This window comes from Mauremys mutica, chromosome 16, assembly GCF_020497125.1.
Source record: "Mauremys mutica isolate MM-2020 ecotype Southern chromosome 16, ASM2049712v1, whole genome shotgun sequence".
Classification (NCBI taxonomy): domain Eukaryota; kingdom Metazoa; phylum Chordata; order Testudines; family Geoemydidae; genus Mauremys; species Mauremys mutica.
The window spans coordinates 15,363,769-15,388,205 of record NC_059087.1 but is presented as its reverse complement, the minus strand read 5'-3'; the positions used below and the strand labels follow the sequence as shown (position 1 = coordinate 15,388,205).

Here is a 24,437-nt window from a genome sequence, read left to right as displayed (position 1 = left end):
CTAGACTGTTCTCAGTGGTAGAGGATGATAGAACAAGGAGTAATGGTCTCAAGTTGCAGAGGGGGAGGTTTAGGTTGGATATTAGGAAAAACTTTTTCACTAGTAGGGTGGTGAAGAACTGGAATGGGTAACCTAGGGAGGTAGTGGAATCTCCTTCCTTAGAGGTTTTTAAGGTCAGGCTTGACAAAGCCCTGGCTGGGATGATTTAGTTGGGTTTGGTCCTGCTTTGAGCAGGGGGTTGGACTGGATGACCTCCTGGGGTCCCTTCCAACCCTGAGATTCTATGATTCTATGCAACTTTCCATACACAACTCTGCCAACATACTTCCATCTCAACTGACGATCCCTTCTGTTATTCCTGTCCTCCCATATAAGCTTTGTTAATGTATCCAACTCCTGACGTTCACTCTCCTCTGCTAGCCATTCCTCAGCCCCACAACAGCACGTGAATGCACCTCCAACTTGACTTGCAATTCCTCCTACTATTAAATTACAACTAGCACTATTTATGTGTATTACAACAGCATCCAGCAGCCCCATTCAGGATTAGGACCCCATTGTGTCAGCGGCTGTATAAATGTGAAATAAGGGAGAACATCTGCCCCAAAGAGCGTACAGTTTAAATATTGGAAATCTACGCTTCCGATGGAGCTCCTTCAATGCACCATCTTCCCAGGCTACACCACCTTTGCTATTCCACTCCTGAGCCCCAAGGAGCACTATCAGTGCATCTTATTTCTCATCTGTAAGCACACAACATTATTTCTCTTCCAAACCCCTTCCTCTATCCCGAGCTAAGACTGTGAACTAACGTGCCAAAGTATGTGATGGTTTTGTGAAGTGGACAAATAAGGATGGAGACCACAGGACTCTTTTTTGCTTGTGATGTTTGATCATTGTCCTGGGAAGGGACTTAAGCCCTAGGCATACCCAATAGATCACCGGCTTGGCATACAGTATTGCACTTGCTATTACACCTGCAGCTGCTTTCATCCATTTGCCCCAGCAGTGGGCAGTGTAGTACAAAGTAGGAACGTGAAGGGGAGAAAACCAATAAGCCTGATAGAACACAAAGACGAGCAGCTGGGAAATCAGTAGGCCTTTATTGTACACCTCTACTGGAGAAAGGATTTCACATCTAGACTATGCAATATGTTAAACACGGATCCAAAAACTGATCCAAAAACATTCAAGGAAGGGGGCGGGAGGAACCCTGCATTTCTGCTTTTCTGACACAGGGATTTCTGTTTGCTTGTTACACTGTAAAAACGTTTTCAAAGCAGGTAGTTGGGAGAAAAGAGAGAAAAAGCCTGAAATGACTTACTACAGGGGCTTGTATTTTTGTGCACGGCCTAAAGTCAATCTCCTGAAAAAGAGAGTTTTGTCTCTAAAGTGGCCAGCACCTCTTGCAACATATTTCCTAATCAGCTAGTATTTATGGTCGATATTTTATATTTCCAATTTCCCCCTAAGGGCTCATGAGAAAGCAGCACACCTGCCAACCTTTTCAGCTGGGCCAATAATTGCCAATTTGCTCTTTGCCTTAGTATATCACTCAATTTAGCCCTTGCTGTGCCCTGCATACATCCTCATTCATCTAGGTGCCCCCATGACAATTAGAGTGTTAGCTTCAGCTAACTAGGGCAACTATTCTACTAGGGTTGGAAGACAATTATTAGTCTATTTTCCCATCTTGTGGCAACAAAATTGAGAATCCATGACAATTACATTCAGCAATTCTGTCCTCTGCTGCCTCCTCCTCTCCCCACCTTGCGAATATTTCAAATTATCACAGCTCTACTAGCACATTCAAATTTTCCACGTTCACAGGGAGCGAGGGTTCTATTTAAATGATAATGAGGGACGATCCATTCAATTTAGTGAGGGAGAAAAGCCATTAAAATGCAGGCAGTTCTTAAGCTGATGGGTCAAGAAAAAGATAAAACCTTTTTTAAAGCCATTATACAAAGGTCTGTGTGGATTTTTTACACTGTTTGGGACATCAGAAAAGATTAGGACAATTACTGAAGGGAGGGGGAGCAAAACCCAAACCTCCCAGTTTTACTTGGGTCAACACAACAAGCGGCAATGGGGCTTATCTGTCTCTTAGTTCTTTGGTAACTTTCAATTACCTTACTATGAAAGATAGCAGAAAAAAATCCTGTTTTGGAAAGCAGCTGTTGACTTTGTGTTCTAAAGGAACCTGATAGGACACCAAGAACATGTGTTGCAGAGACCTTTGCTTTGTAATAAATTAAAAGGGAATTTACCGTTGATCATTGGCAAGTACAAACAAGTGTAAATTCTCATCCTTCCCCGCCCCTTTAAAAAAGAATTATTTGTCATGCAAACATTGGTTAAAACTTTGTTTTCCCATAATAGGCTTATCATATCGATGAGAAACCAGTCCCAACAAATCAAACCTTTGCAGTCAGATAATTTCACTAGATCAAAATATACATTTTCCCCTCAATGATCTATAATAAACGGCACTCCAAGCAACATCTGGAAAGATGCACTGTACAACACAGAGTATTATTGTTCTACTATAAAGCTTTAGTGCTCTTTCCACAAGGAAATTTCACTGTGCCAAAGCAGAGTGAGTGCGAGTGAGAGAAAGAGTGTGTGTGTGTGTGTGTGTGTGTGAGTGAGAGAGACACACACACACACAGTCAATCACTTCACTTCAGTTTCCTTTAGGGTGTATTTATTTCATGACAGACCAGGCCACCTCTTGCCTTCATGGTCCATCAGAGACTAAAGACATGCATTAATGTAAATAAAACACATCTTACTGGCACCCCATTAAATAAGTCATCTCAAGAAACAATTCACACAGAGAAACTAAGTTGCTCCTAGTAGCACCTCCTAAATGCAGAACTGCACTGAAGTGAGAGAGGAGCAGCTAAAGAATGCCACAAAAGAATGTGTGTGATGGCCCTACAGTGCTCCCGGAGCAGTAACTTTAAAGCATACATCCCTCTGCACACCTGCTGTGCCATGGTATAGCAGCCAAATCTGCTAGCACCTGCTTCATTTACTCTGGTTGTTGCCACAAGTTAATAGGGATGGAGGTGGGGGATGAAGGCATTACAAAGCAGGCATCGCAAGACTGTTTTGAGCCCAAACACACTGAGGAACAGCAGGACAGCTAGTCAGACTGAGCAAGCAATGGGCGAGATGCCTGAGGCAGCATGTTATGTCAGCAAGAAAAAGTAACCGCTCTAGGACAATTGCGTTTCAGAGCCTCAATTTGTAATCCCTCCAGCAGCCCCTAAGGGGGAAGAAAATAAAACCCCTTCCCTTTACATCTTTAGTGCACGATGGGGGCTTAATCCTCTGAGTGCCACACATAAGGGGTCAAGTCAGTTCAATTGCACACAATCCATTTGAAGGATACGCCAGGAGATGCATCCATAGAGCCATATGGGGGCCTTATCAGATGGACAGTAGAATCCTATGTTAATCCACACTCCTCGTAGTATGCACACAAAAAATCTTGGGTCTTCTTCCCCACTTCTCTGCAAAAGTGTACCAGCAGATTGCAACAGTGTGGCCTTTGAAGGCTGACATTTACTACCTTGTGATGAATAGTTGTGAAAAGTAAATCAAACTCAACTGCAATTATCAACTAACGAACAAAGTGCATTTTGTGATTCATAAACCTCGTTCTTCAAACAATGTAATTAGTCACTAACTGGAAAAATTCCATCATTTGGAATGGGTCGCTGGGTCATTACAGCAACGTAAGCGAGGTTCTACTGTATGCTCCTGCCCATAGGCACCGTGGCTGGAAGTCTCCAAGGAGCCTGGAAGAATTGAGCACCCAACTCGCACTGAATTTCCTTGGATTAATAACTCCCTGTGAGGAGCCTACGGAGTTAGACACCCAATAAAATTCAATGAAGGTCACATTTTTTAGGCGCTCATGCCGTAACATTGTGGGCAGGGGCGGCAGGTTTGTATCATTTTTGGTGGTGCCCAGAACGGGTCCAAATCCTGCCCCCCATCCCCAGCTGCCTTGTAAGCTGATTTTTTTTTTACATAATGTAAAAATGTGCAAGCTCTGGGCTGGGGCTGAGGTGTTTGGGGTGCAGGCAGGCTGCCCCTGGCTGGGGCCAGAGAGGACTCGCCCCCCCAGCCCTCCCACCCCCCACAGCACTCACCTCGCACCACTGTCACTGCACGTGCTACTAGGGCCTAGTCACCTGTGCACCTCCTCCCCTGCTGCTGCCCCTCACTGTAGCCGGGGGATAGGGCTGCCTCTTGCCCAGCGTGGGGCAGGAGCGGTGACTGCAGGCGGTGGAGGGTCCCGCCGAAAAAGGGAAGGGTCTGTCTGTCCGAGGCGGAAGGGCAGGGTCAGCCTGCCCCTGGCACTAGTGGAGGAGGGGGCGCTAGGACCCTGCAGCGGCAGTTGATGCTGGGAGCCGGCAGAGTGAGCACAGCATGGAGCTGCAAGGCACAGCTGCCCAGGGCACAGGCAGGGACGCTCAGGGGAGGCGTGCAGGGGCGGCAGGCGGGGCCAGGGGAGAGAGCCAGCCCCAAACATTGGTGGAGGAGCCGGGCCTCCGTGCCCTGAATATTGCTGGAGCCCGGCCACCACGAGCCCATATAACTTGCTGGCCTGATGGTGGGTGGGGAGAGAAAATAGCTCTCTCCCCACCTACAATGTTACAGGCTCCTCCAAGAACCTGTGACACTGGCTAACCAGTTGCCATCTAAATACTTTGACCTAAACTACTCAAACCAATTGGTAGGTCTGAATCTTTTATTGTTTTTTTTCCCCCCAGCTGTACTGAGCAGCAGCAGTGTTACCAGCTGCCTCAGATCACATACTTGTCAAGAGTGACTGGAGGAAGAGAATCATGCAAAAGACTATTACTGTCCAAAACACACACAGTCAAACACACACACAAGATGATTTGCCCTTAAGGGATTCCCCCCCCCCCCCGCCCTTTTTCTTCTCCAGTGTGCTCAGATTCTTTATCTGAGCTAGAAGCAAATCACAGGGACAGCTTTCCCCCCACCCCTTCCTCCCACCATGTAGGCTGTTTACAGCACCCCATTCACACTCAAAACATGTAGAGAGAATTTTCCCCCGTCACATTTCCCTGTCAGAACTGTCAAGCCGAATCCCGCTTTAATCTGCCAGAAGCACTTTTCTGCTGACATTTTTAATAAATACTTTCAGCTTTTAAACACATTTGTGGGAGCCATTTTCCCCCTCTCTTTTTTTTCCCCCCTTCTCCTGTAGAATGCGCTCTGAAAGCCTTAATGGCAAATACATTACACTTATCAAAGCCTTTTTTTCCCCTCCTTCCTTTTGCATCCTGAAGCAGAGGTAGTGTTTTCAATTTTAAAGCTAAATTAACTGTCCAATTGAATTTGGCTGGTGTGAGCCGTTTTCTGTGACAGGTTTTAGTTATGAAGCATATTTTACATTAATAGAACTCAACATGAAAACCGCTCGCTCTGGGATTTCTGTGGCTTGCCATTGAAATGTTAAATTTAATATTTCAGACATGCTTGTGCCAGCGCTTGATTATTGTTCTTCATTTAAATCTCTCCTAACGGGAAAGGTCCTAATTAGTAAAAAATCATGTTTTAATGAAGGCGAAATGCTAATTGCTAACACAAAAAGCCTTCACATAAAATTATCCCAGCACTGCCATTGATTTCTTGGTGACTAAAAAGCCCATTTGTGTGTTTACACATGAAGGCACCATTTACTTTTGTTTTATCATAACATTTCACTCAAAGTAGAGTTGAGTTTCCTGAGAGAAAGGCAGCTCACCACCACCACTCAAAAAACGCTCCTCATCTTTCAGAGGCAGGAAGCGTAACAATAGGTGAGCCAACTTTGCATCCACCATAATTCTATGCAGAAGCTAAAAACAAAAGCATCTGTAAAACGCTTTTTACACAACTTTTTTCTTTAAAAAAATCTCAAGCCATCTTTCCCCTCAGGAATAACAGTTCCATTTTGTTTTCCCATCTCTGATCTTTCACTTATCATATTATTTGCACCATGATTATAGTGTTTGCAAGGCAGCTCAACCACTTATGCCATAACACTCAATCATGACATAAAAAAAAAGTTATTACACAGTGACCTCTGGATGCCAACATTTGTTCAGCGAGATTTATGAAAAGCCATGTCAGCAGCGGGAATTGCTGCAATGAAGCGGCGCTTGATTCTGGTACTTACATCACTGAGACGGTCCCTCGAGCTGCTCCGCTGAGAGCTTGTGGCCTCCCTGATGCTGTCTTCTTCGCTATTTCTGCCACTTCTGCTTGCAGGGACCTTCATCTAGAGGGAGCAACGAAAAACAAATAGAGGAGTTTCAGGCACTGCTGCATCAACTGTTCCTGAGGTCACCAAACACAGTTTCTCAAATGCGTTCACACCTATAAATTTCACTGCAGTGTGGAGAAGATGCTCTTGAGTTCATTAGACTTTTCCAAAGAGTGCCTTACTCACTTGTTTCTGCATCCCTTTCTGTTAGCATTCAAGGAACAGGTGAATTTAGCACTCCTGGAAGTGGGACAGGCTGAGCCGAGTAGCTATGATCAGGTAGACAATAGGCAAATTTCCCTCACAATCTACTACTAATGCACCTCAATTCAGACCTGAACCACTTTGGTATTGAACATACTCCTAACTGTGTGGAATTATTATTAATATACACATGTCTAAGGCTCCCATCCCCGTACTGAGCTACCATTACTTGTTTAGAAGTACATCAGGGGGTCTCAAAGAAAAGAAACAAAGCTCCCCTCATCTCCCTAATAGAGTGAAACTGCTTATTTATGTGGAATAAAATTTACTGTGTGATATATTACTGTGGAGTCTCCAATCAGTATGCAGTAACATTATGTAATAAAATAAGTCATAGTTCTGTACTGAGACAGATCAACTCATTCCTCAAAAATCTACCATTACCTCACAAGCTTCAATGTATTTTTCCTGACAATGTGTGTATTTAGCCCTCTGAGGTAGGGAAATGCTTTTATCCTCATTTTACAGACCAGCAACTGAGTCACAGAGATTTTTAGAGGTATTTAGACACCTAACAGGATTTTCAAAATCATCTAAACCCCTAAACCTCTTGGATTTCAATGCGTGTTAGAATCATAGAATCTCAGGGTTGGAAGGGACCTCAGGAGGTCATCTAGTCCAACCCCCTGCTCAAAGCAGGACCAAACCCAACTAAATCATCTCAGCCAGGGCTTTGTCAAGCCTGACCTTAAAAACCTCTAAGGAAGGAGATTCCACTACCTCCCTAGGTAACCCATTCCAGTTCTTCACCACCCTACTAGTGAAAAAGTTTTTCCTAATATCCAACCTAAACCTCCCCCTCTGCAACTTGAGACCATTACTCCTTGTTCTGTTATCTTCTACCACTGAGAACAATCTAGATCCATCCTCTTTGGAACCCCCTTTCAGGTAGTTGAAAGCAGCTATCAAATCCCCCCTCATTCTTCTCTTCTGCAGACTAAACAATCCCAGTTCCCTCAGCCTCTCCTCATAAGTCATGTGCTCCAGCCCCCTAATCATTTTTGTTAGGTGCCTAGATGCTTTTGAAAATCACACTAGGAGCCTAAATGCCTCTTGGGGATGTCTGGCAGAGCAGGAAATTGAAGATAGTTCTCCTAAATCCTAGGCTAGTTCCCTAAGCACTGGGCTGTCCTTCCATTCTCATCACCCTTTCACTTGTGATCTTGGTTACATTTGAACCCAGAACACTAAGTGAAAGGGATAATGTCTCAAATCACAACAATACCAGCGCTTCATTCTGCAAAGACTGTAAAAGGGGAGGGGAGGAAAAACAGAGCTGAAATGTCATTCCTGGGATCATCTACTAACAAATTATTCTGTTAATTTCCTTGTGAAATACTGGGTGGAAGGAAGTGTTTAATTTATTAATAGGTTCTATTCATATCAGTCTGCTTCTATTTAAATTACACTATTTAAAATGTTGGTTTGTACAAATTGGTACTTTTAATGGCAATAAAATTCCCTTGTTTCCCTGGGTGCAATTTCATTGCATAATCTGCAGTTCAGTGGCCAGAGATATTCGCCGGTGATTCCAGCGTATGTTAGCACCTTTCAAGGGCACTGGCACTCCATGCTATGGAGTCAGCGCCCTTCAGTGCAACACTCAGGTGCTTCAGTGCACACACTCAACAGTGAAATGCTCTAGTACATACTGTACAAAGCCCCCATTCAACGCTTGGTACTGCAGCAGTTAAAATGCCTCGGTTTTTTGCCAATGAATGTGCAGGGCACTATTCCCATACTGAGGCCAGCTACTGAGCTAGTCTGGAGAATATAATACTACTTAGCTTCAGAGAGGGTCCCGTGCAGGGTTGAGATTACAGCTCATCTGGACATGTCCAAAGCCGGGGGACAGAGAGAAAGTCCACCATTTCCAATGTTACTAATTCCTTAATCTCAAACTCAAATATTTACCAGAAACACATAAGACGAAAACCTCAGAAGTTAAAGGTCTCATCCAATCTGTTACCAAAGAGAACCCAATCTTTCTTGAGCAGTAGTATGTCTCCCTGTTCCCTCACCTGACCTGTTTCCCTTTAATAAACTTTGGAGGAAAGAAACTACACCTACGCATAGGAACAAATTGAGACAATTTGACCTGACAAGGTCTTGCACGGGCAAACAAATTAGAAGCCTCACCGCTGCCATTAACCTTTCCAAGTAAATATCAATTATTAAGCTTGCTGTACTACCTCTGTCCCCCGTTTGCTGCTGTGAATTAAGAGGGTCATCAGCCTTTTTGACAGATCTTGTTCATTTACACCTGCTGCCTGCCAGCAGGGGAGCCCACACACCCGCAGCCTGAGTGCTGAGCCAAGCTGCTTTAATTCATCAGTAATTACCCTAATGAGCCACATGCAGGACTGAACTAGGAGGATAAGGAGTTCTACTAAATGGATGTATCGGTTTCATGGGCACTTTCTGCAGATCAGGAGATTAGTGAACTGGTCAAAAGCTTGTTTCTTGAAGTTGCTCCTGGCTCGACTGCTTGATTTTTAATCAGTTTCTCTCGATGTTGCTGTTTCAGCTATAAAAATTCCCTCTGGCTGTATCCTTGAGTTGAGTCTTACTTTGCAAACTGACATCCCTTTTCCATCCCTTTGAATGGTCCTAGCCCTAGGAGACCATGAAATCTTTGCACAAAAGCCCCAAATGTAACCAAGCCAGAGGATGCACACTTTCACCCTGTTTTGTTGCTTCACAATGGGTCTTCGGCAGGATTTGAACCTGGATTTTCCACACTGTAGCACAGACTTGGCCACAAGAAGTAATTTAGGCTACGTCTGCACTGTGTAGTCGCTCTATCGCCAGGAGAGAGCTCTAACAATAAAACAAAACCACCCCAAACGAGGGCTGGTAGAGCTTAGCGCTGTCTACACTAGCACTTTTTGGCGCTAAAACTTTTGTCGCTCGGGGGGGGGGGTGTTTTTACACCCCGAGCGAAAAAAGTATTAGCACTGAAAGTGCCAGCGTAGACGCAGCCTTTGTTGACTGGCAGCAACAGTAAGCTGCTATGCCCTATTGCAGTGGTTCTCAACCAGGGATCCAGGGCCCCCTGGAGGGCCACAAGCAGGTTTCAGGGAGGCCGCCAAGCAGGGCCAGTGTTAGACTCGCTGGGACCCAGGGCACAAAGATGAAGTCCCACCACATGGGGTTGAAGCCCGGGGCCCTGAGCCCTTCCACCTGGGACTGAAGTTGAAGACTGAGTAACTTAGTTTCCTGGGGGCCCCTGTAGCATGGGGCCCCAGGCAGTTGCCCTGCTTGATACCCCCTAATGCCGGTCCTGGCTTTTATATGCAGAAAACTAGTTGTTGTGGCACAGGAGGGCTGTAGAGTTTTTATAGCATGTTGGGGGGGGCCTCAGAAAGAAAAAGGTTGAGACCCCCTGCCCTAGTGGAGCATCCAATAGTGCCAATGTTTCACACCGACATGACTGTAACATCAACTACTGTTTGTATTTTTAAAATGTGAACAAAACCAGAGTCTAGAAGTTCAGGATAATTTATGCATGGAAAACTTGAAAATTTCATTTCCACCTGAAAATACTGTGCTTACTACTAAAAGAAAGAGGAGTACTTGTGGCACCTTAAAGGCTAACAAATTTATCTGGGCATAAGCTTTCGTGGATTAAAGCCCAATTCATCAGATGCATGCAGTGGAAAATACAGTCGGAAGATATATTTTTATATATATATATATATATATATACACACACACACACACACACAGAAAACATGAAGAAATGGGTGTTGCCATACCAACTCTAACGAGACTAATCAATTAAGGTGGGCTAGTATCAGCAGGAGGAAATAAACGTTTGTAGTGATAATCGGGATGGCCCATTTCAAACAGTTAACAAGAAGGTGTGAGTAACAGTAGCTATCACCTTCAGCCCCCAACTAAAACCTCTCCAGCACATCATCAAGGATCTACAACCTATCCTGAAGGATGATCCCTCACTCTCACAGATCTTGGGAGTCAGACCTGTCCTTGCTTACAGACAGCTCCCCAACCTGAAACAAATATTCACCAGCAACCACACACCACACAACAAAAACAGGAACCTATCCTTGCAAAACCCAGGAACCTATCCTTGCAAAAAAAGCCTGTTGCCAACTCTGTCCATATATCTATTCAAGGGACACCATCATAGGACCTAATCACATCAGCCATGCCATCAGGGGCTCATTCACCTGCACATCTACCACTGTGATATATGCCATCATGTGCCAGCAATGCCCCTAGGCCATTTACATTGGTCAAACTGAACAGTCTCTACGCAAAAGAATAAATGGACACAAATCAGATGTCAAGAATTATAACATTAAAAAACCAGTCGGAGAACACTTCAGCCTCCCTGGTCACTCAATTACAGACCTAAAAGTCGTAATTCTTCAACAACAAAACTTCAAAAACAGACTCCAACGAGAAACTGCAGAACTGGAATTAATTTGCAAACTGGACACCATTAAATTAGGCTTGAATAAAGACTGGGAGTGGATGGGTCATTACACAAAGAAAGAACTATTTCCCTATGCTAATCTTCCCCCTACTGTTACTCACACCTTCTTGTCAACTGTTGGAAATGGGCCATCCTGATTTTCACTACAAAAGTTTTTTTTTTCTCCTGCTGATAATAGCCCACCTTAATTGATTAGTCTCATTAGAGTTGGTATGACAACACCTATTTCTTCATGTTCTCTCTCTCTCTATATATATCTTCCTACTGTATTTTCCACTGCATGCATCCGATGAAGTGGGCTTTAGCCCATAAAAGCTTATGCCCAAATAAATATGTTAATCTCTAAGGTGTCACAAGGACTCCTCGTTCTTTTTGCTGATACAGACTAACATGGCTACCACTCTGAAACCTGTGCTTACTACTGTTACAGGAAGGCCTTAGAATTACTAGAAACAAGAGAATAAAGAGAAAAAACTATTTTTTTCAGTTTGTTGACTTGGTGAATTTGACAGCACTTTCAATAGCCCTTTTTTCCGTTTTGCTGATGGCGCACGCCTTCTCTAGGCCCTGCAAGATGGTGTTTCCAGTAAAAGCAGCAACAAAGCTGAAACAGAAACTAAAGAAGCAGCAGGCAGCAGTGTACCAGGGCCAGGTCTGAGTCTATTTGACAGTTGATCTTGGGCCTGCCCCAAACACCATTCTAAGCATCAGGGGAGCAGGAAAAACAAAAACTAAAAAAATTAAAAACAAACATCAAGTCAATCTTGAAAGAGTGCTCTTAGGACATTCCCTTTTGTTTTAAAAATTCAGGCTGACAACTTTGGCAAAGTTAAACCAAAACAGAGCAGCAATGCAAACAAGGGGGCACTCAAAAGGGTTGATAATTAGACTTGGCAAAAGTTGATTTTTTTATACTTTGATGGATAACAACTATGTTTATTTTTCAGAATTTTTTTTTTTTTTTTAGATTTTTACTGATTGCAAATGTTCACATTTATGCAAAATTATGGGTCCTAAGCATTTTTTATATTTTTATCTATTTAAATTTCACAGTTGCAGAAATTATGGGGCAGGTCAGATAGTTATTTCATTACAGTAGTTGTTGAGATTCAACAAGTTAAAAAGCTTTTTAACACCACGAACTGTCAATACCACATGTCAAAATATACAAATAAAAATTGTAAAATCAAACTCCATTACGTTCTGAAGCGGCATTTTCTAACTTTGCCAACCTGTAAATTTCAATCATTATTGACAGAATATTTTTCCATCAGTTTTTGTGAGTACGGCAAAACTAACGTTTACCAACATTTATCAACAAAAATCTAATCCTTCCAAGCATATTGATAATTTACCTCCTCTGAGGGCCAAATTCCACTCTCATCTAGGTCCCAAATCAGCAACATGTTTAAGTCCATCCATATTTAGCAAAACTCTTAACTACACATTTAATGCTTTGCTCAATTAGGGCATGAATCCTACCGAAGGTTTGTCTGAAGGCAGAATTTGTCCCTACCACTGCTTAGAACCCAGTGTTGCTCAGAAAATGGACAAATGCTGCCTTCTCCTTGACACACAACCCATCAAAGAACATGCACATTATGGTGCAAAGCTGGCAGTTAGTGGTCCCGGACATCTCTATAGTTCAGTGCAATTCTCACCATCAACCAAAGGCCCAGCTTTCAGAATATGAGTAATAACCGAACAGCCATTTCTGCTTAGGGGCTGGTTTGGCAGGAGAAAGGGCAGGGGGAATATATGGATAGATATGAAAGGCCACAATCAGTCGGCATGCTCCAGGTGCTCATGTACAATCCCGAACCACATTCAGAGCCAAGAATTATGAATCTCATGCCATTGGACAACATGTAGCATGATTAAATACCATAACTCATTCCAGCAATAACTTCAGCTCTCATTATATTCCAGTTCTATTTTTCTCTACTGCTCCTGCCTTTTTTTTTTTCCCCCTCTTGCTTCTTTTTCCTACAGGGAAAAAATGTGCATGGACAGAATGGGGTCTTCCCTCTATAAAAGGGCTTTTTTCCATGATCACTGTTCTAGCTCCCAGACTCTGCTTTTTAATCATAATAGATCGGTCCACTCTCCATTTACTTACACTTTTCCGATGTCATAGAAAAGCACATTTTAATTTGGTACCCCTATTTTCAAATCACAGGCATGTTGCCCCTGCTCATTATTAATAAATACACTTTGATTTATCAGAAGCTCCGTTTGAGTGCCACAGGGAGCCTGGGGCAAAAGGAGACAAATTCTTTTCTTAAGTTGTTCTGAAAGGTGCTGGGCTTTCCGACCCTCACCCCCATTAACCTAGCAAAGCTAGTTCGCTCCTACTGGGAGCTCCATGGCTTGCACAGCGGCAAACTCAGACTGATCTTGTGCCATCTCGATATATTTGTTCATTATCTTGCGCGCACACAGAAGCATTTGGAAATGTACTCGGGGCACAGGCCAAATTGAATCATCTGCCTTCATTTTCCACACGATCTGAAGCTACAGCTGCTACAACAGGCTGTGGGATTTTTTTTTTCCATTCCCTAACAGTTTTTATCTCTCTTAAAGCCACAGCCGTCTGGTTTTTAACTCCTTGTCATTTTTGGTTTTGTGAGAAGTCTTTTTTTTGTTTTGTTTTTTTTAGAAAGGCCTCTGCAGACACAGTTTCTAATTTTACTGAGGCTTGATTTGGGGGCTGCATCATGGAAGCAGTAGAGAAAGCAACGCCCTTGGGGGAAAAGCATAATTAATATTCATTTTCTATGGTGGCTCAGATGGATCTATTAATCCATTAATCCTCTTGCCTCTGTTATTGGGCAAGAAGCTGGTAGAGATGGCAGCTGCCCATACTGTTTACTGACTATGAGCACTGAAATACACTGGGAGACAGAGAAAGGGGCTCTCTTTTTGTTCTGTTCGTACAGCACAGTAGGATCCTGGTGGTCCATGTCCGGGGCTCCTTGGTGCCATGATAATACAAAAAAAAAATAATATTGAAAACGCTCTTCCAAATCCAAACAAGAATGACAGATGGAACTCCACATCGTGTTCCACCATGTTGTGTCCTCTGGGAAACACAAAAGTAACCTGTGGGAATAGTCTGATTTCTTAAAAGCTCTGGCAAATCAACTTTGAGTTGTGTTGTGTAAAAGGACAAATCAACTATAGCCAACAAAATTCAGATGAACTCCATTTTCCTACCAATTTAGTGGCAAAACTTAAGTCGGCAGAGGCAGCTCAAAGAAAAGCAGACACTTTTCTCTTGAGATACACCCAACATGAAAAGTCTGGAGCCAAGCTTCTGGATCTGCAGTTCTGGGGGCAGACCTGTCTCTACAGTTCACATATCTATGCTATACTGCTGCTGAATGGATGAGGCGTTAATAATAGACAGCCTTAGAAACTAGCCTGCCAAGAGATCTATTTCCAGTGTTTCTAGTGGGCAGTCCAGAGACTAAGCATTCTTTGCAGTTATGTTTCCTACTGCCAGAGATTATGTCTAACCTGAGGCTACCAGAGCTGGTAAGAATGGCTATTCCTTCCAATAACTTACTGAGATTGTAAAGTCCTTATTTCAAGGCCTGTCCCCTTTCCATCACACACACACACACACACACACTCTCTCCCCCCAAAGGACAAAGATATCGAAGGGCTTGTCAACATGGACAAAAAGCCTGGAATAGCCAGAGTGGAATAGTTATTCCGCACTAGCTCCCTGTGTGGACACTCTTACTATGCACTAAGAGTGCCTTCATGTGGCTTAGATTAATCCACTTTGAAAGTGGATTAACCTAAACCACAAACAGGTCCTTTTAGTGCAGAATAAATGTCCACTCAGGGATGTGTGCGGAATAGTTCACATCAACTTTCCTGGGTAGACAAGCCCTTAACTATACTTTTGGGAGAAGTTCTTGGCTTGCATTCTCTTCCATTTTAATATCAATGCACAGCTAAGCTAATGCTTGGTAAACTATATCAGTAATAGCAACCTTCTGCATTAGGAGACAACAAACTGCCTTAATAAATATAAATGGACAATTTAATTAAAATATATTGGAGATTAGGAAAAAAGTACTTTGTGGATAAAACTGTGTTAAGGGATTGAACTTGAAGCAAGTTCAGTGTCTTTTAAGCAGGCAACAATAAGTGGCAGTGATATATACTGTTCAGAGGTCTACTACCGATTATTAAAGAGCATGATGAAATTATTAAAGTATTTTCCAGAAGGGAAAAAAATGGTCACTGAGTTGCCTCTTGTTTTAGTGCTTGAAACAAAACAAACCATTTGGCTTCAAAAATGCACTTCTTCAAACTTGAAAAAGCCCATGTATCAAAACAAGGTGGAATCAGCTAAACACATTACTTCTGACTTGTTTCCTTGAAAATCCAGCCTTAATGCATTCTAACTGAATTTATCTATCCCAAGCATACCTCATAATGAGATCAACTGGGAAAAATATCAGGCTTGTTTGTATATTTTATACTTGCTCTAACTTGGCAGTTTGGAGATTATGTATTCCCCAGGTCCCTCCTTAAATCGTTTCACACGCTGCAATTTGATTTTCTTTGCTTGCCCTTTTCCACAATTTTTTGATACATTTTATTGAGTTCTGGCTCAGAGGGAAACATTCCCTTTGAATTAAGGGTGCAATCATTTTTTCTCTAAATAAGGACATATGGCCTAGAAAGCAACGTTATGGTACAAGGATTTTATGATTGAAGTAAGACTCATTTTAAAAAAACGACAATAGTATCAGGTTAGATTAGCCTAGTTTTTCTAATTGGATGATACTGCTGCGGATCCTGTGATAGCCTTCTTTAGGAATAACTAATGTTTAGAATGACACGTCAATCTTTACTTACTGTGATGAGAAAATTATGTCAATGGCAGTAAACTGTGATTTACAAGGACATTTTTACCTATGTCTACATTCATTCAAGGGAAAAGCATTGTCTAAGATTTAGAACACAGGATTGAGATCCAGAATATTAGATTCTAATCCTGGCTCACCAGTGTGACCCCTGAAAAATAAATTTACATCTTGTACTTTAATTTACCAATCTGTAAAATGGAGAATAATATTTACCTACCACAGAGGGGAATGTGAGGATTAATTAATGTTTGTAAAGTAACCTGAGATTGTCTGATCCAAGGTGCTACAGAAGTGCAAAGAATAAAAAATGATGGTACTGCTACTACTACTACTACTAATAATAATTAAAAAAACCATAAAAAGTAGTATTGATGCAATGTTAAGTTCACAAAACCAAGCACACAAAAGTCAGGAAATAAAAGTTTGTATACAATGTTAACTTAGCCACATTTGTTTATAAAAGAACAAGATGTTGCGACCTTAACAATAGTACTAGTTTTTGTACATTCAGTTTCCTTGGTTTCTTTGTTTAAAAAAAAAAAAGATGAAACAATCAGCAGCTATTCATTTTGTGCAGACTACTGACTCTGAAGTCTTTGCCAGTGGAGCTGGTAGGTTCTCTGTTCTGGAGGTAATAGGTTCATGGACCAATCCCTAAAGTCAGACCACCATCCTGCTATGAGCTCATCCTCAACCAGTTCTAGGCCTATTCCTAACCTTCTGTGAAGACCTTCACACTGCAATCTGCTAACACTGTGCTACTATGCTGGGCTAGCCTTAAGTATGAGCAATGGAAGCAGTGGCTTGCAGCCCCAAACATTCCATGGGCCCTACACAGACTTTGCAACTCATGGGCTAGAACTCCCTTCTAGACGTATGAGCAAAAAAAGAGGAACTCTCAGCTTGATTTCCCTTCAGGCATTGTACTTGGAGGTGAATTGTGTTCCAATGCCCTTGGGACCTCTGATGGCATGCCTACACCGCAATTGAAAACCTGCATTGACACTGCAATTAGACACCTGGGACTGGCCCATGCCAGTTGACTCGGGTTCACAGGGGTTGGGGTAAGGGGCTGTTTAATTGCGATATAGACATCTGGGCTTGGGCTAGAGCCCAGGCTCTAGGACTCTGCAAGGTGGGAGACTTCCAGAGCCTGAGCCCAAATGAGCTGGCATGGGCCAGTCCTGGGTAGCTAACTGCAATGTAGACATATGCTGAGTGGCTTCTTTGATTGATGGCTTGCAGAACGAAAGGCCATAACTGTCAGTAGATGTCAACCTTTCTACATGGTACCAATTCATTGAAGCAGGAAAAACGATTTTCACAAGCTCCTAGCTGGAGGAGAGCCTTTATAGTGGAATAGAGCCTAGAACACTTTTGTCCAATGGGCTATGCCATCTTTATTGGGAGGCTTACTGTAAATCCAGGAGCTGATACTTAGTTTGGAAGAGAGTTGATAATTAAATGGTCACAACTGCCTGACTTTACAGCTGCCACCCAGCTAATAGCAAACTGCACTCTGTATGCCCCCATCTATGCTTGGCAGATGATATCAGACAGCTGGGAAAATCTGGATTTGACATACATCAGTGATGAAGTGTGTCAATGTAGATCTGCTTTGGTTACAGCTAGCTAGCGTGAGAGTGAGCCTCATGGAGGGTAAATAGCTGAGCTTTCAGTCATTCCTAACCAATGTAGCTAAAATCTATCTCCACAAAGGGGTACGCAGAAAGTATCTAAAGATTTCTCTACTCTGTATGGAGAGTCACATAGAAAAAGGCTGAGGACACCTGTTTTTTCTGAGGCCCTCCCAACATGGTATAAAAAACTCCAGGGCTCAGCTGTGCCATAACAACTAGTTTTCTGCATATAAAAGCCAGGACCGGAATCAGGGGGTAGCAAGCAGGGCAATTGCCAGGGACCTCCAGGAAGCTAAGTTACTCAGGCTTCGACATCAGTCCCAGGTGGAAGGGCTCAGGGCCCCAGACGTCAGCTCCATGTGGTGGGGCTTCATCTTTCTGCCCTGGGCCCCAGCGAGTCTAACACTGGCCCTGCTTGGCGGACCCCCTGAAACCTGCTCGTGGCCCAGGCCCCTGGTTGAGAACCACTGAGACAAAAAACACGTAATTTTGTGATTCACAGAGTACATCGCAAACACAGATATGTAACAAACAAGTGATCACTGCCAATGATAATTTGTTATGTCCTGTTGTGAAGACAAACGTATAAGCAACGGTGGAAGGAAAGAAAAGACTTTTTGTACTCACTAAGTGAAGAAATCTTTTAAACCTTGACAGCAATAAAAGAAACTTATTGGAGCACATTTGGCTGTGTTTAGCAAGATTAAAAGAACCTGTAGCCACACAATCACCAGAACATGGTGACAAGAGAAACGGGCTACGAGGCGGACAGATAGCAATATTGCAACTGGATAGACTAGAAACTTATAATGATTAGTGCTAAAAAGGCAGTTTCTGATAATTGCTGAGACTCTCAGTCAGAAGTCGGATGCTTTAACTACACCCTAATTTCGCTATTTGTCAGGAAACGAATAATAGTCATTAAATACTTTAGGAGAGAGTTCAAAGTCCTTAGCAGGTTACTAGATAAGATTCGTAGCCCAGACTTGCACACTAATCTGGTTTGGATATATGACTCTCAATCATAAAGAGCTACTCAGTCCATGTTTGATGACAAGTAGATCTGGTACAGGCTGGATAAACTGGTAATAAATTTGTATGGTTGCAAGGATAAACTGAATATTCTTATAAGAGAGATCCAGGCCAATACCATCAATACTTGTGCTTCTGATCATACTGAAATTAGCACGCATTCAGCTGGAGTCGATGGAGTAAATTAGGTTGAGTTTACACAATGCTTTTAAATATTATGTAGGAGGCGATCAGAACAGCTTTAACGTTGTCATATACACATACAGATACCATCTATTAAAGAATAGTATCAACAGCTGTTCTGTTCAAAGGAACAATACACTTGATACACATATTAAATTGTCCAAAACTGCAAGAGATGTCTCACAATATGCTAGGAAATGCAACCAAAAAAACTATCCTTCAGTTTGCTGCTGCATTTCTCTCCTACAAAACTCATTCATCAAAAATAAGGAGTCCTGAGTGAAAGGTGAAAGAACTGGAATTATGGAAATTAACTCTAGAAAAGGAAGACACTGAAACCTGGACGTTAATAATGAGGCAGAAAATAAGAGTGTCCAATAGATATTTCTGTTCTATATTTGGAAACAAGCCAGATGATGTACTCATATCATAAGTACTTTCTAGTCCATTAGTAACTGAGGAGGTTAGACAACATCTACTAGGGACAAACATTTTAAAATCAGCAGGCCTAGATAACTTGCACTCTAGAGTCCTAAAAGAGTTGTCTGAGGAGATCTCCGCCCAATGATGTTGTTCCCCTCCCCAACCCCAATAAATCTTGGAATAAAAGGAAAATTCCATAAGACTGGAAAAGAGCTAATGTTGTGCCAATATTCAAAAAGGACAAGCAGGCTGACCAGGGCACCTATAGGCCGGTTAGCCTAATATCAGTCCGGGGGGGTGCAAGAGGGGGGGAAGAGGAAAGGAAAAGCAAACCAACCAACCAACCAATAAATAAAAACAACCAAGAGTTGATGCAGGATTCAAATGATAAAGAATTAAAGGCTAGGAATATAATTAATGACAGTCAACATGATTTTATGGAAAATAGGTCTTGTCAAACAACCGTGATTTCATTCTTTGTTGCGATAACAAATTTGGATCATAAAGGTAACTGCACAGATGTATACATTTAGACTTTTGTAACGCATCTGACTTAGGACCGCACAACATTGTAATTAAAAAATTAGCACTGTACAATATCAACAGAGTATATGTTAAATGGGGTAAGAACTTGCCTACTGACAGAGCTCAAAAAGTAGTTGTCAATGGGGAAATCATCATTAAATGGGAACTTTTCTAGTGGGGTTCCCCAGGAATCAGTACTGGGCTAAATACCTTTCAATGTTTTCGTTAACGGTCTGGAAGTAAATATCAAATCACAGATGGTAAAACTTGCAAATGACAAAGAGATTGGTGGACTAGTAAAGAATGAGATCTCGATCATTTGGTAACTTGGGCCCATTTAAATCAAATGTATTTTAATATAGCCAAATACAAAGTTGTATATCTAATCTAGGAAGAAGGAATGCAGGCCATACCTGCAGAATGGCGGGGAGTCTATCGTGGAAAACAATCACAGAATTTAGGGTTCATAGATGACCAATTCAACATATGCTTTGCGATGTTGTAGCAAAAAGAGCTAATGGGATCTCTGACTGTATGAGAAAAGAGTAGCAGGTAGGATTAGCTCAGTGGTTTGAGCATTGGCCTGCTAAACCCAGGGTTGAGAGTTCAATCCTTGAGGGGGCCACTTAGAGATCTGGGGCAAAATCAGTACTTGGTCCTGTTAGTGAAGGCAGGGGGCTGGACTCGATGACCTTTTGGGGTCCCTTCGATCCCTATGAGATAAGTATATCTCCATATTAGAGAGGTGATTTCACCTCTGTGAATGGCACTGGTGGGACCAATACTGGAATAGGGTATCCAGATTTTAAAAGGGATCCTGAAAAAATGGAGAGATTGTAAAAAAGGGCCACAAATGATTTGAGGGTTGGAGAAAATGCCTTCTGCTGAGAGGCTTAAAAGCTCAATATGTTTAGCTTGTCCTAAAGATTGAGAGGTGACTTGATTACAGTGTATAAGTACCTTCCAGGAGAGAATATACTGAGTACTTCAGGGCTCTTTAATCTAGTGCAAAAAGGTATAACAAGAACCAGTGGCTGGAAGCCAAAGACAGTTAAAATTCAAATAGGAAGTAAGGCACGATATTTTAGCAGTGAAACTAGACTGATTAACCATTGCAACAAACTTCTAAGGGAAGTGGTGAATTCTCCATGTCTTGGTGTCTTCATATCAACACTGGATGCCTTTCTGGAAGATATGACTAGGGCTTATAGGTGCTACAGTAAAACAAATAATAAAAAAAAATAATATGCTTTAGTCAAACAAGTTATTAGGCTCAATACAGGGATGTCTGGGTGAAATTTAATGGCCTGTAATATACAGGTCAGACTAGATAATCTAATAGTCCCTGATGGACTTAAATTTATGAATCTGACACTGGATCTGAAGGAAATATCATAAGGCAGGAAGGATATCTTTGATTTGAGCTTTGTGTAAGAAGTTATTGACTCAGATGTTGGAGACATTACCTAGGAAAGTGACAACAAGCCTGACCCAAGAACATACAGAATTATAGACTTATAGGCACTGATCTTGAAAACACTCACATGCATGGAGTTACTCATGCACGTGAGTAATTCCATGGATACCTCACAGCTTTGAAAACACAGGCATAAGTATTTGCAGAACTGGTGCCAGAGATGTTAGATATGGAAAATGGACCATCCACCTCATCTCCCCACTGTTCCTTACAGGGCAATTTTTTAGCACTTTATCCAATCTCAATTTAAAAGCCCCAAGCAATTGGGCTTCTATCACTTCTTCAGGAAATTATTTCACAGCCTAAAATAAATGACACTGTCAAGAGTTTTTCCTTATATTATACCTATATTCATTTATTCAAGTTATGTCTTCCTATGCATCATACTAAATAATCTCTCTTTACGTGATATTTACACCCTTAGAATATTTTTGTAGGCTTATGACCTCCTGCCCAGCCCCTACATGCCAGATATCGCTTAGCCAAGCTATATATATATATATAAAAACAGTAACTCTCTCTATCTTCCCTCCTAAATCAATCCCTTCAGATTTCTTGATGATTTTTATTGCTGTTATCTGAGCGCCCTTCAATGTGTTGATTTGGTGTGCACAAACAAATGCAATATTCAGGTGCACTGACACGAGAGAGAGTCCATGCTCCATGTTGTGCTGCTTTTTTATGCAGCCCAAAAGAGCACTGGCCTTTCTTTCAACAGTCAACATACATTACTGCATTCAGGATTTTGTGTGTGTGCGCGCGCGCATTCAGGATTTTGTGTGTGTGTGTGTGTGTTTTGGATTCATTTTTTCTACAAGTAATCCTAGAGGGTTAATAGTTTCTGCCATGTTCGCACTTGGTTATAAGGTCAATGTGGGAGGCAAACGTGGCTAACGGTCTCACAATCTGTGATGTACGAGACCGGCAAGGTGCCAGGCATGGCCACAAGCACAACAGTAAAACTTTCCCGTTTGCAATAGCAAGAAATGGCAACTATAGACAGATTTAGGAGACTAATTTTGACTGTAGTCCTTGAGCCCCGTCTGGGATGGAGCACAGTAATAATACAGGGGTCATCAGAAAAAAAAAGTCAACATTTGCTAATAGCTATCAAAATCTGATACACTGCATAATTCTCCTATACTTAGAACTGGAATTAACAGTGTTGTTTCAGACACCACGGTGTGGTCAATGTTAATTATTTAATGATGGCCTCTGAACATGACAGGTTCTTTTTAATAGTTCACAGCACCAAGAAGAGTCACATTCACCTCTCTGCGCATTTCACTCAAGCATCCTCAGGTGCCTCAAGTGAAAAAGACGTGTGTTTCATAGTATGTCCAATTTTTATTATATGTGTTATGCGTGTGGACAGTAATATGTTGTTCATATTAATTCACGAGTCAGTACCACCCCACGCAAGTCTTACATATAAAACACATGCTATTGATATAGCGCCCTTGTACAAGGTACCTATTTTTTCTCCATAGGGAGAGGTTCATACGGCCAGTAATTTAAAATGAACAAGTTAACATCTCAATTTAAAAGACTTAAGAAAGAATATCAACATCCAGGTACCAATGACCCCACTAAAAGTACAGCCTATCAGCAGGTAGAATTTCCATCTGGCTCTGAATGCATCCTACACACACTGGGCTCAATTTTCCACTGAGCAAAGAGCTCAAATGCAGAAGAGAGCAGGGGCTGGCAGGGACCTCCAGATTCTTTGCTGCCCAGCTCCAGCATATGTTTAATCTGTAACAGGGCAGTTTACACTTAAGCAGCTGGTGGAAGACCTTCCACCAGCAGAGATTCAGACGTTACGTTATGCTCCACCATGCTCCCTTACCTGCCCGGCCCTGCCTCCTTCCCCTTCCCTGAAATGACCTCTAAGTAATCTCCCCTTCCCTCCCCAACACTAAAGCACCCCTTACATCCAGCAGCACAGCTCCAACATAGGAGCTGGCAGCAGGTGACAGAGCTGACATAGAAGGCAACAGAGCCCCAATTCCATCAACTTTATACTGGCGAAGGCTTGCCCTACACAGAGCCAATTCTCTGGCCACTGAAAGCTGCAGCAGTGCAATGTGAACGTAACAGGGCGGAGCATCAAGCCACCTGTATTTTTATTTTAAATTTACCCATCCCGCTCCTCCAACCTGCCCTAGGATTTGCTTTTATCAGTAACTCAAACACCGCCAAAGCCACAAACCTCAACCTAAACTCTTTCCCTAAGCGTGGTTGGTCCTAGACTTTTTCAACAGAGATATTTCTTTCCTTTCCCAGTTTCCTATATCCTGGAAGCCACTTCCATGATCCCGGCTGTCCAGAACGCCATTAACACACTGCTCCTGCCCAGTACTGGGATTATAATGGCGCCGATGGTGCCGTGACACTGGGTCCACACTCAGAAGGGGCTCCGGTGCCCAGACCTTGGCCTTGCCCTGCCCGCGCTCCACTCTGAGGCCCTACCCCCACTCAGCCTCTTCCTCTGGAGGCCCCGCCTGCCGCTCGCTCCTCTCTGCTTCCCCTCCCTCCTGTGCGAGCGGGGCCTTGGGGGGAAGATGACGATGAAGGTGGGCAGGACCTCAGGGCAGAGCATGGGTGGAGGGGGGCAGGGAGACAGTCCTGGCCCACAAAAGGTTAATCCATCCCTGCACCTGCCACAATGAGCACCAACAGGACTCAATCGGCATTTCCCTGCTGAGTTCCACCACCTGCTCACAGGGGTCAATAGATGGGCCCTGCCAATGAAGTCAAACACAAGTGGATTCAAAATCATTTCCTAGAATCTGCATTTGAACGCAGGTGCTCAGAAGCATTTCTGAAGCACGGAGAACATCTTTGCTCTCTGCTTGTTGACTCAAAATTGTGATCTCCCATTATGATCAGTCAAAACATTACAGAGTGTTGCCGTGGAAACTTCCTGAAAGGTTATAGGTCCCACTCTACTATTAAAGATGCGGTGATCAGGAAAAAATGTGTTAGAACTATCATAATAAGCAAAGTTAGCTCCACAAGGAAACGTACAAACAATTTCCCTAGAATACCTGAGGGAAATCCTGTTTACTCTTAGGCATCCTGGAAAAAAAAAATCACAAGAATAATTAAAGCCAAAGCAGTTCAGGTGAAGCCACTTGATAATTTTCTGCCCTGAATAACTAAAAAGGGTGACAATTATTTCAGTTAATTATCACTGTGTTTTGCTTTGAGATTAACATTCATAGCCAAGGAATAGGAAACACAT

General features: G+C 42.6%; 1 protein-coding gene across 17 annotated transcripts in view; it reads right to left on the bottom strand.

Moving 5' to 3' along the window:
• FBRSL1 (fibrosin like 1) overlaps positions 1-24,437 on the bottom strand; it is a 734,888-nt gene that overhangs the window by 373,154 nt on the left and 337,297 nt on the right. For all 17 annotated transcript variants that reach the window (XM_044989412.1, XM_044989398.1, XM_044989396.1 and 14 more), the window contains exon 3: positions 6,209-6,310. In XM_044989412.1, coding sequence (XP_044845347.1) covers positions 6,209-6,310 — 102 coding nt within the window. The remainder of the gene's footprint in view (positions 1-6,208; positions 6,311-24,437) is intronic.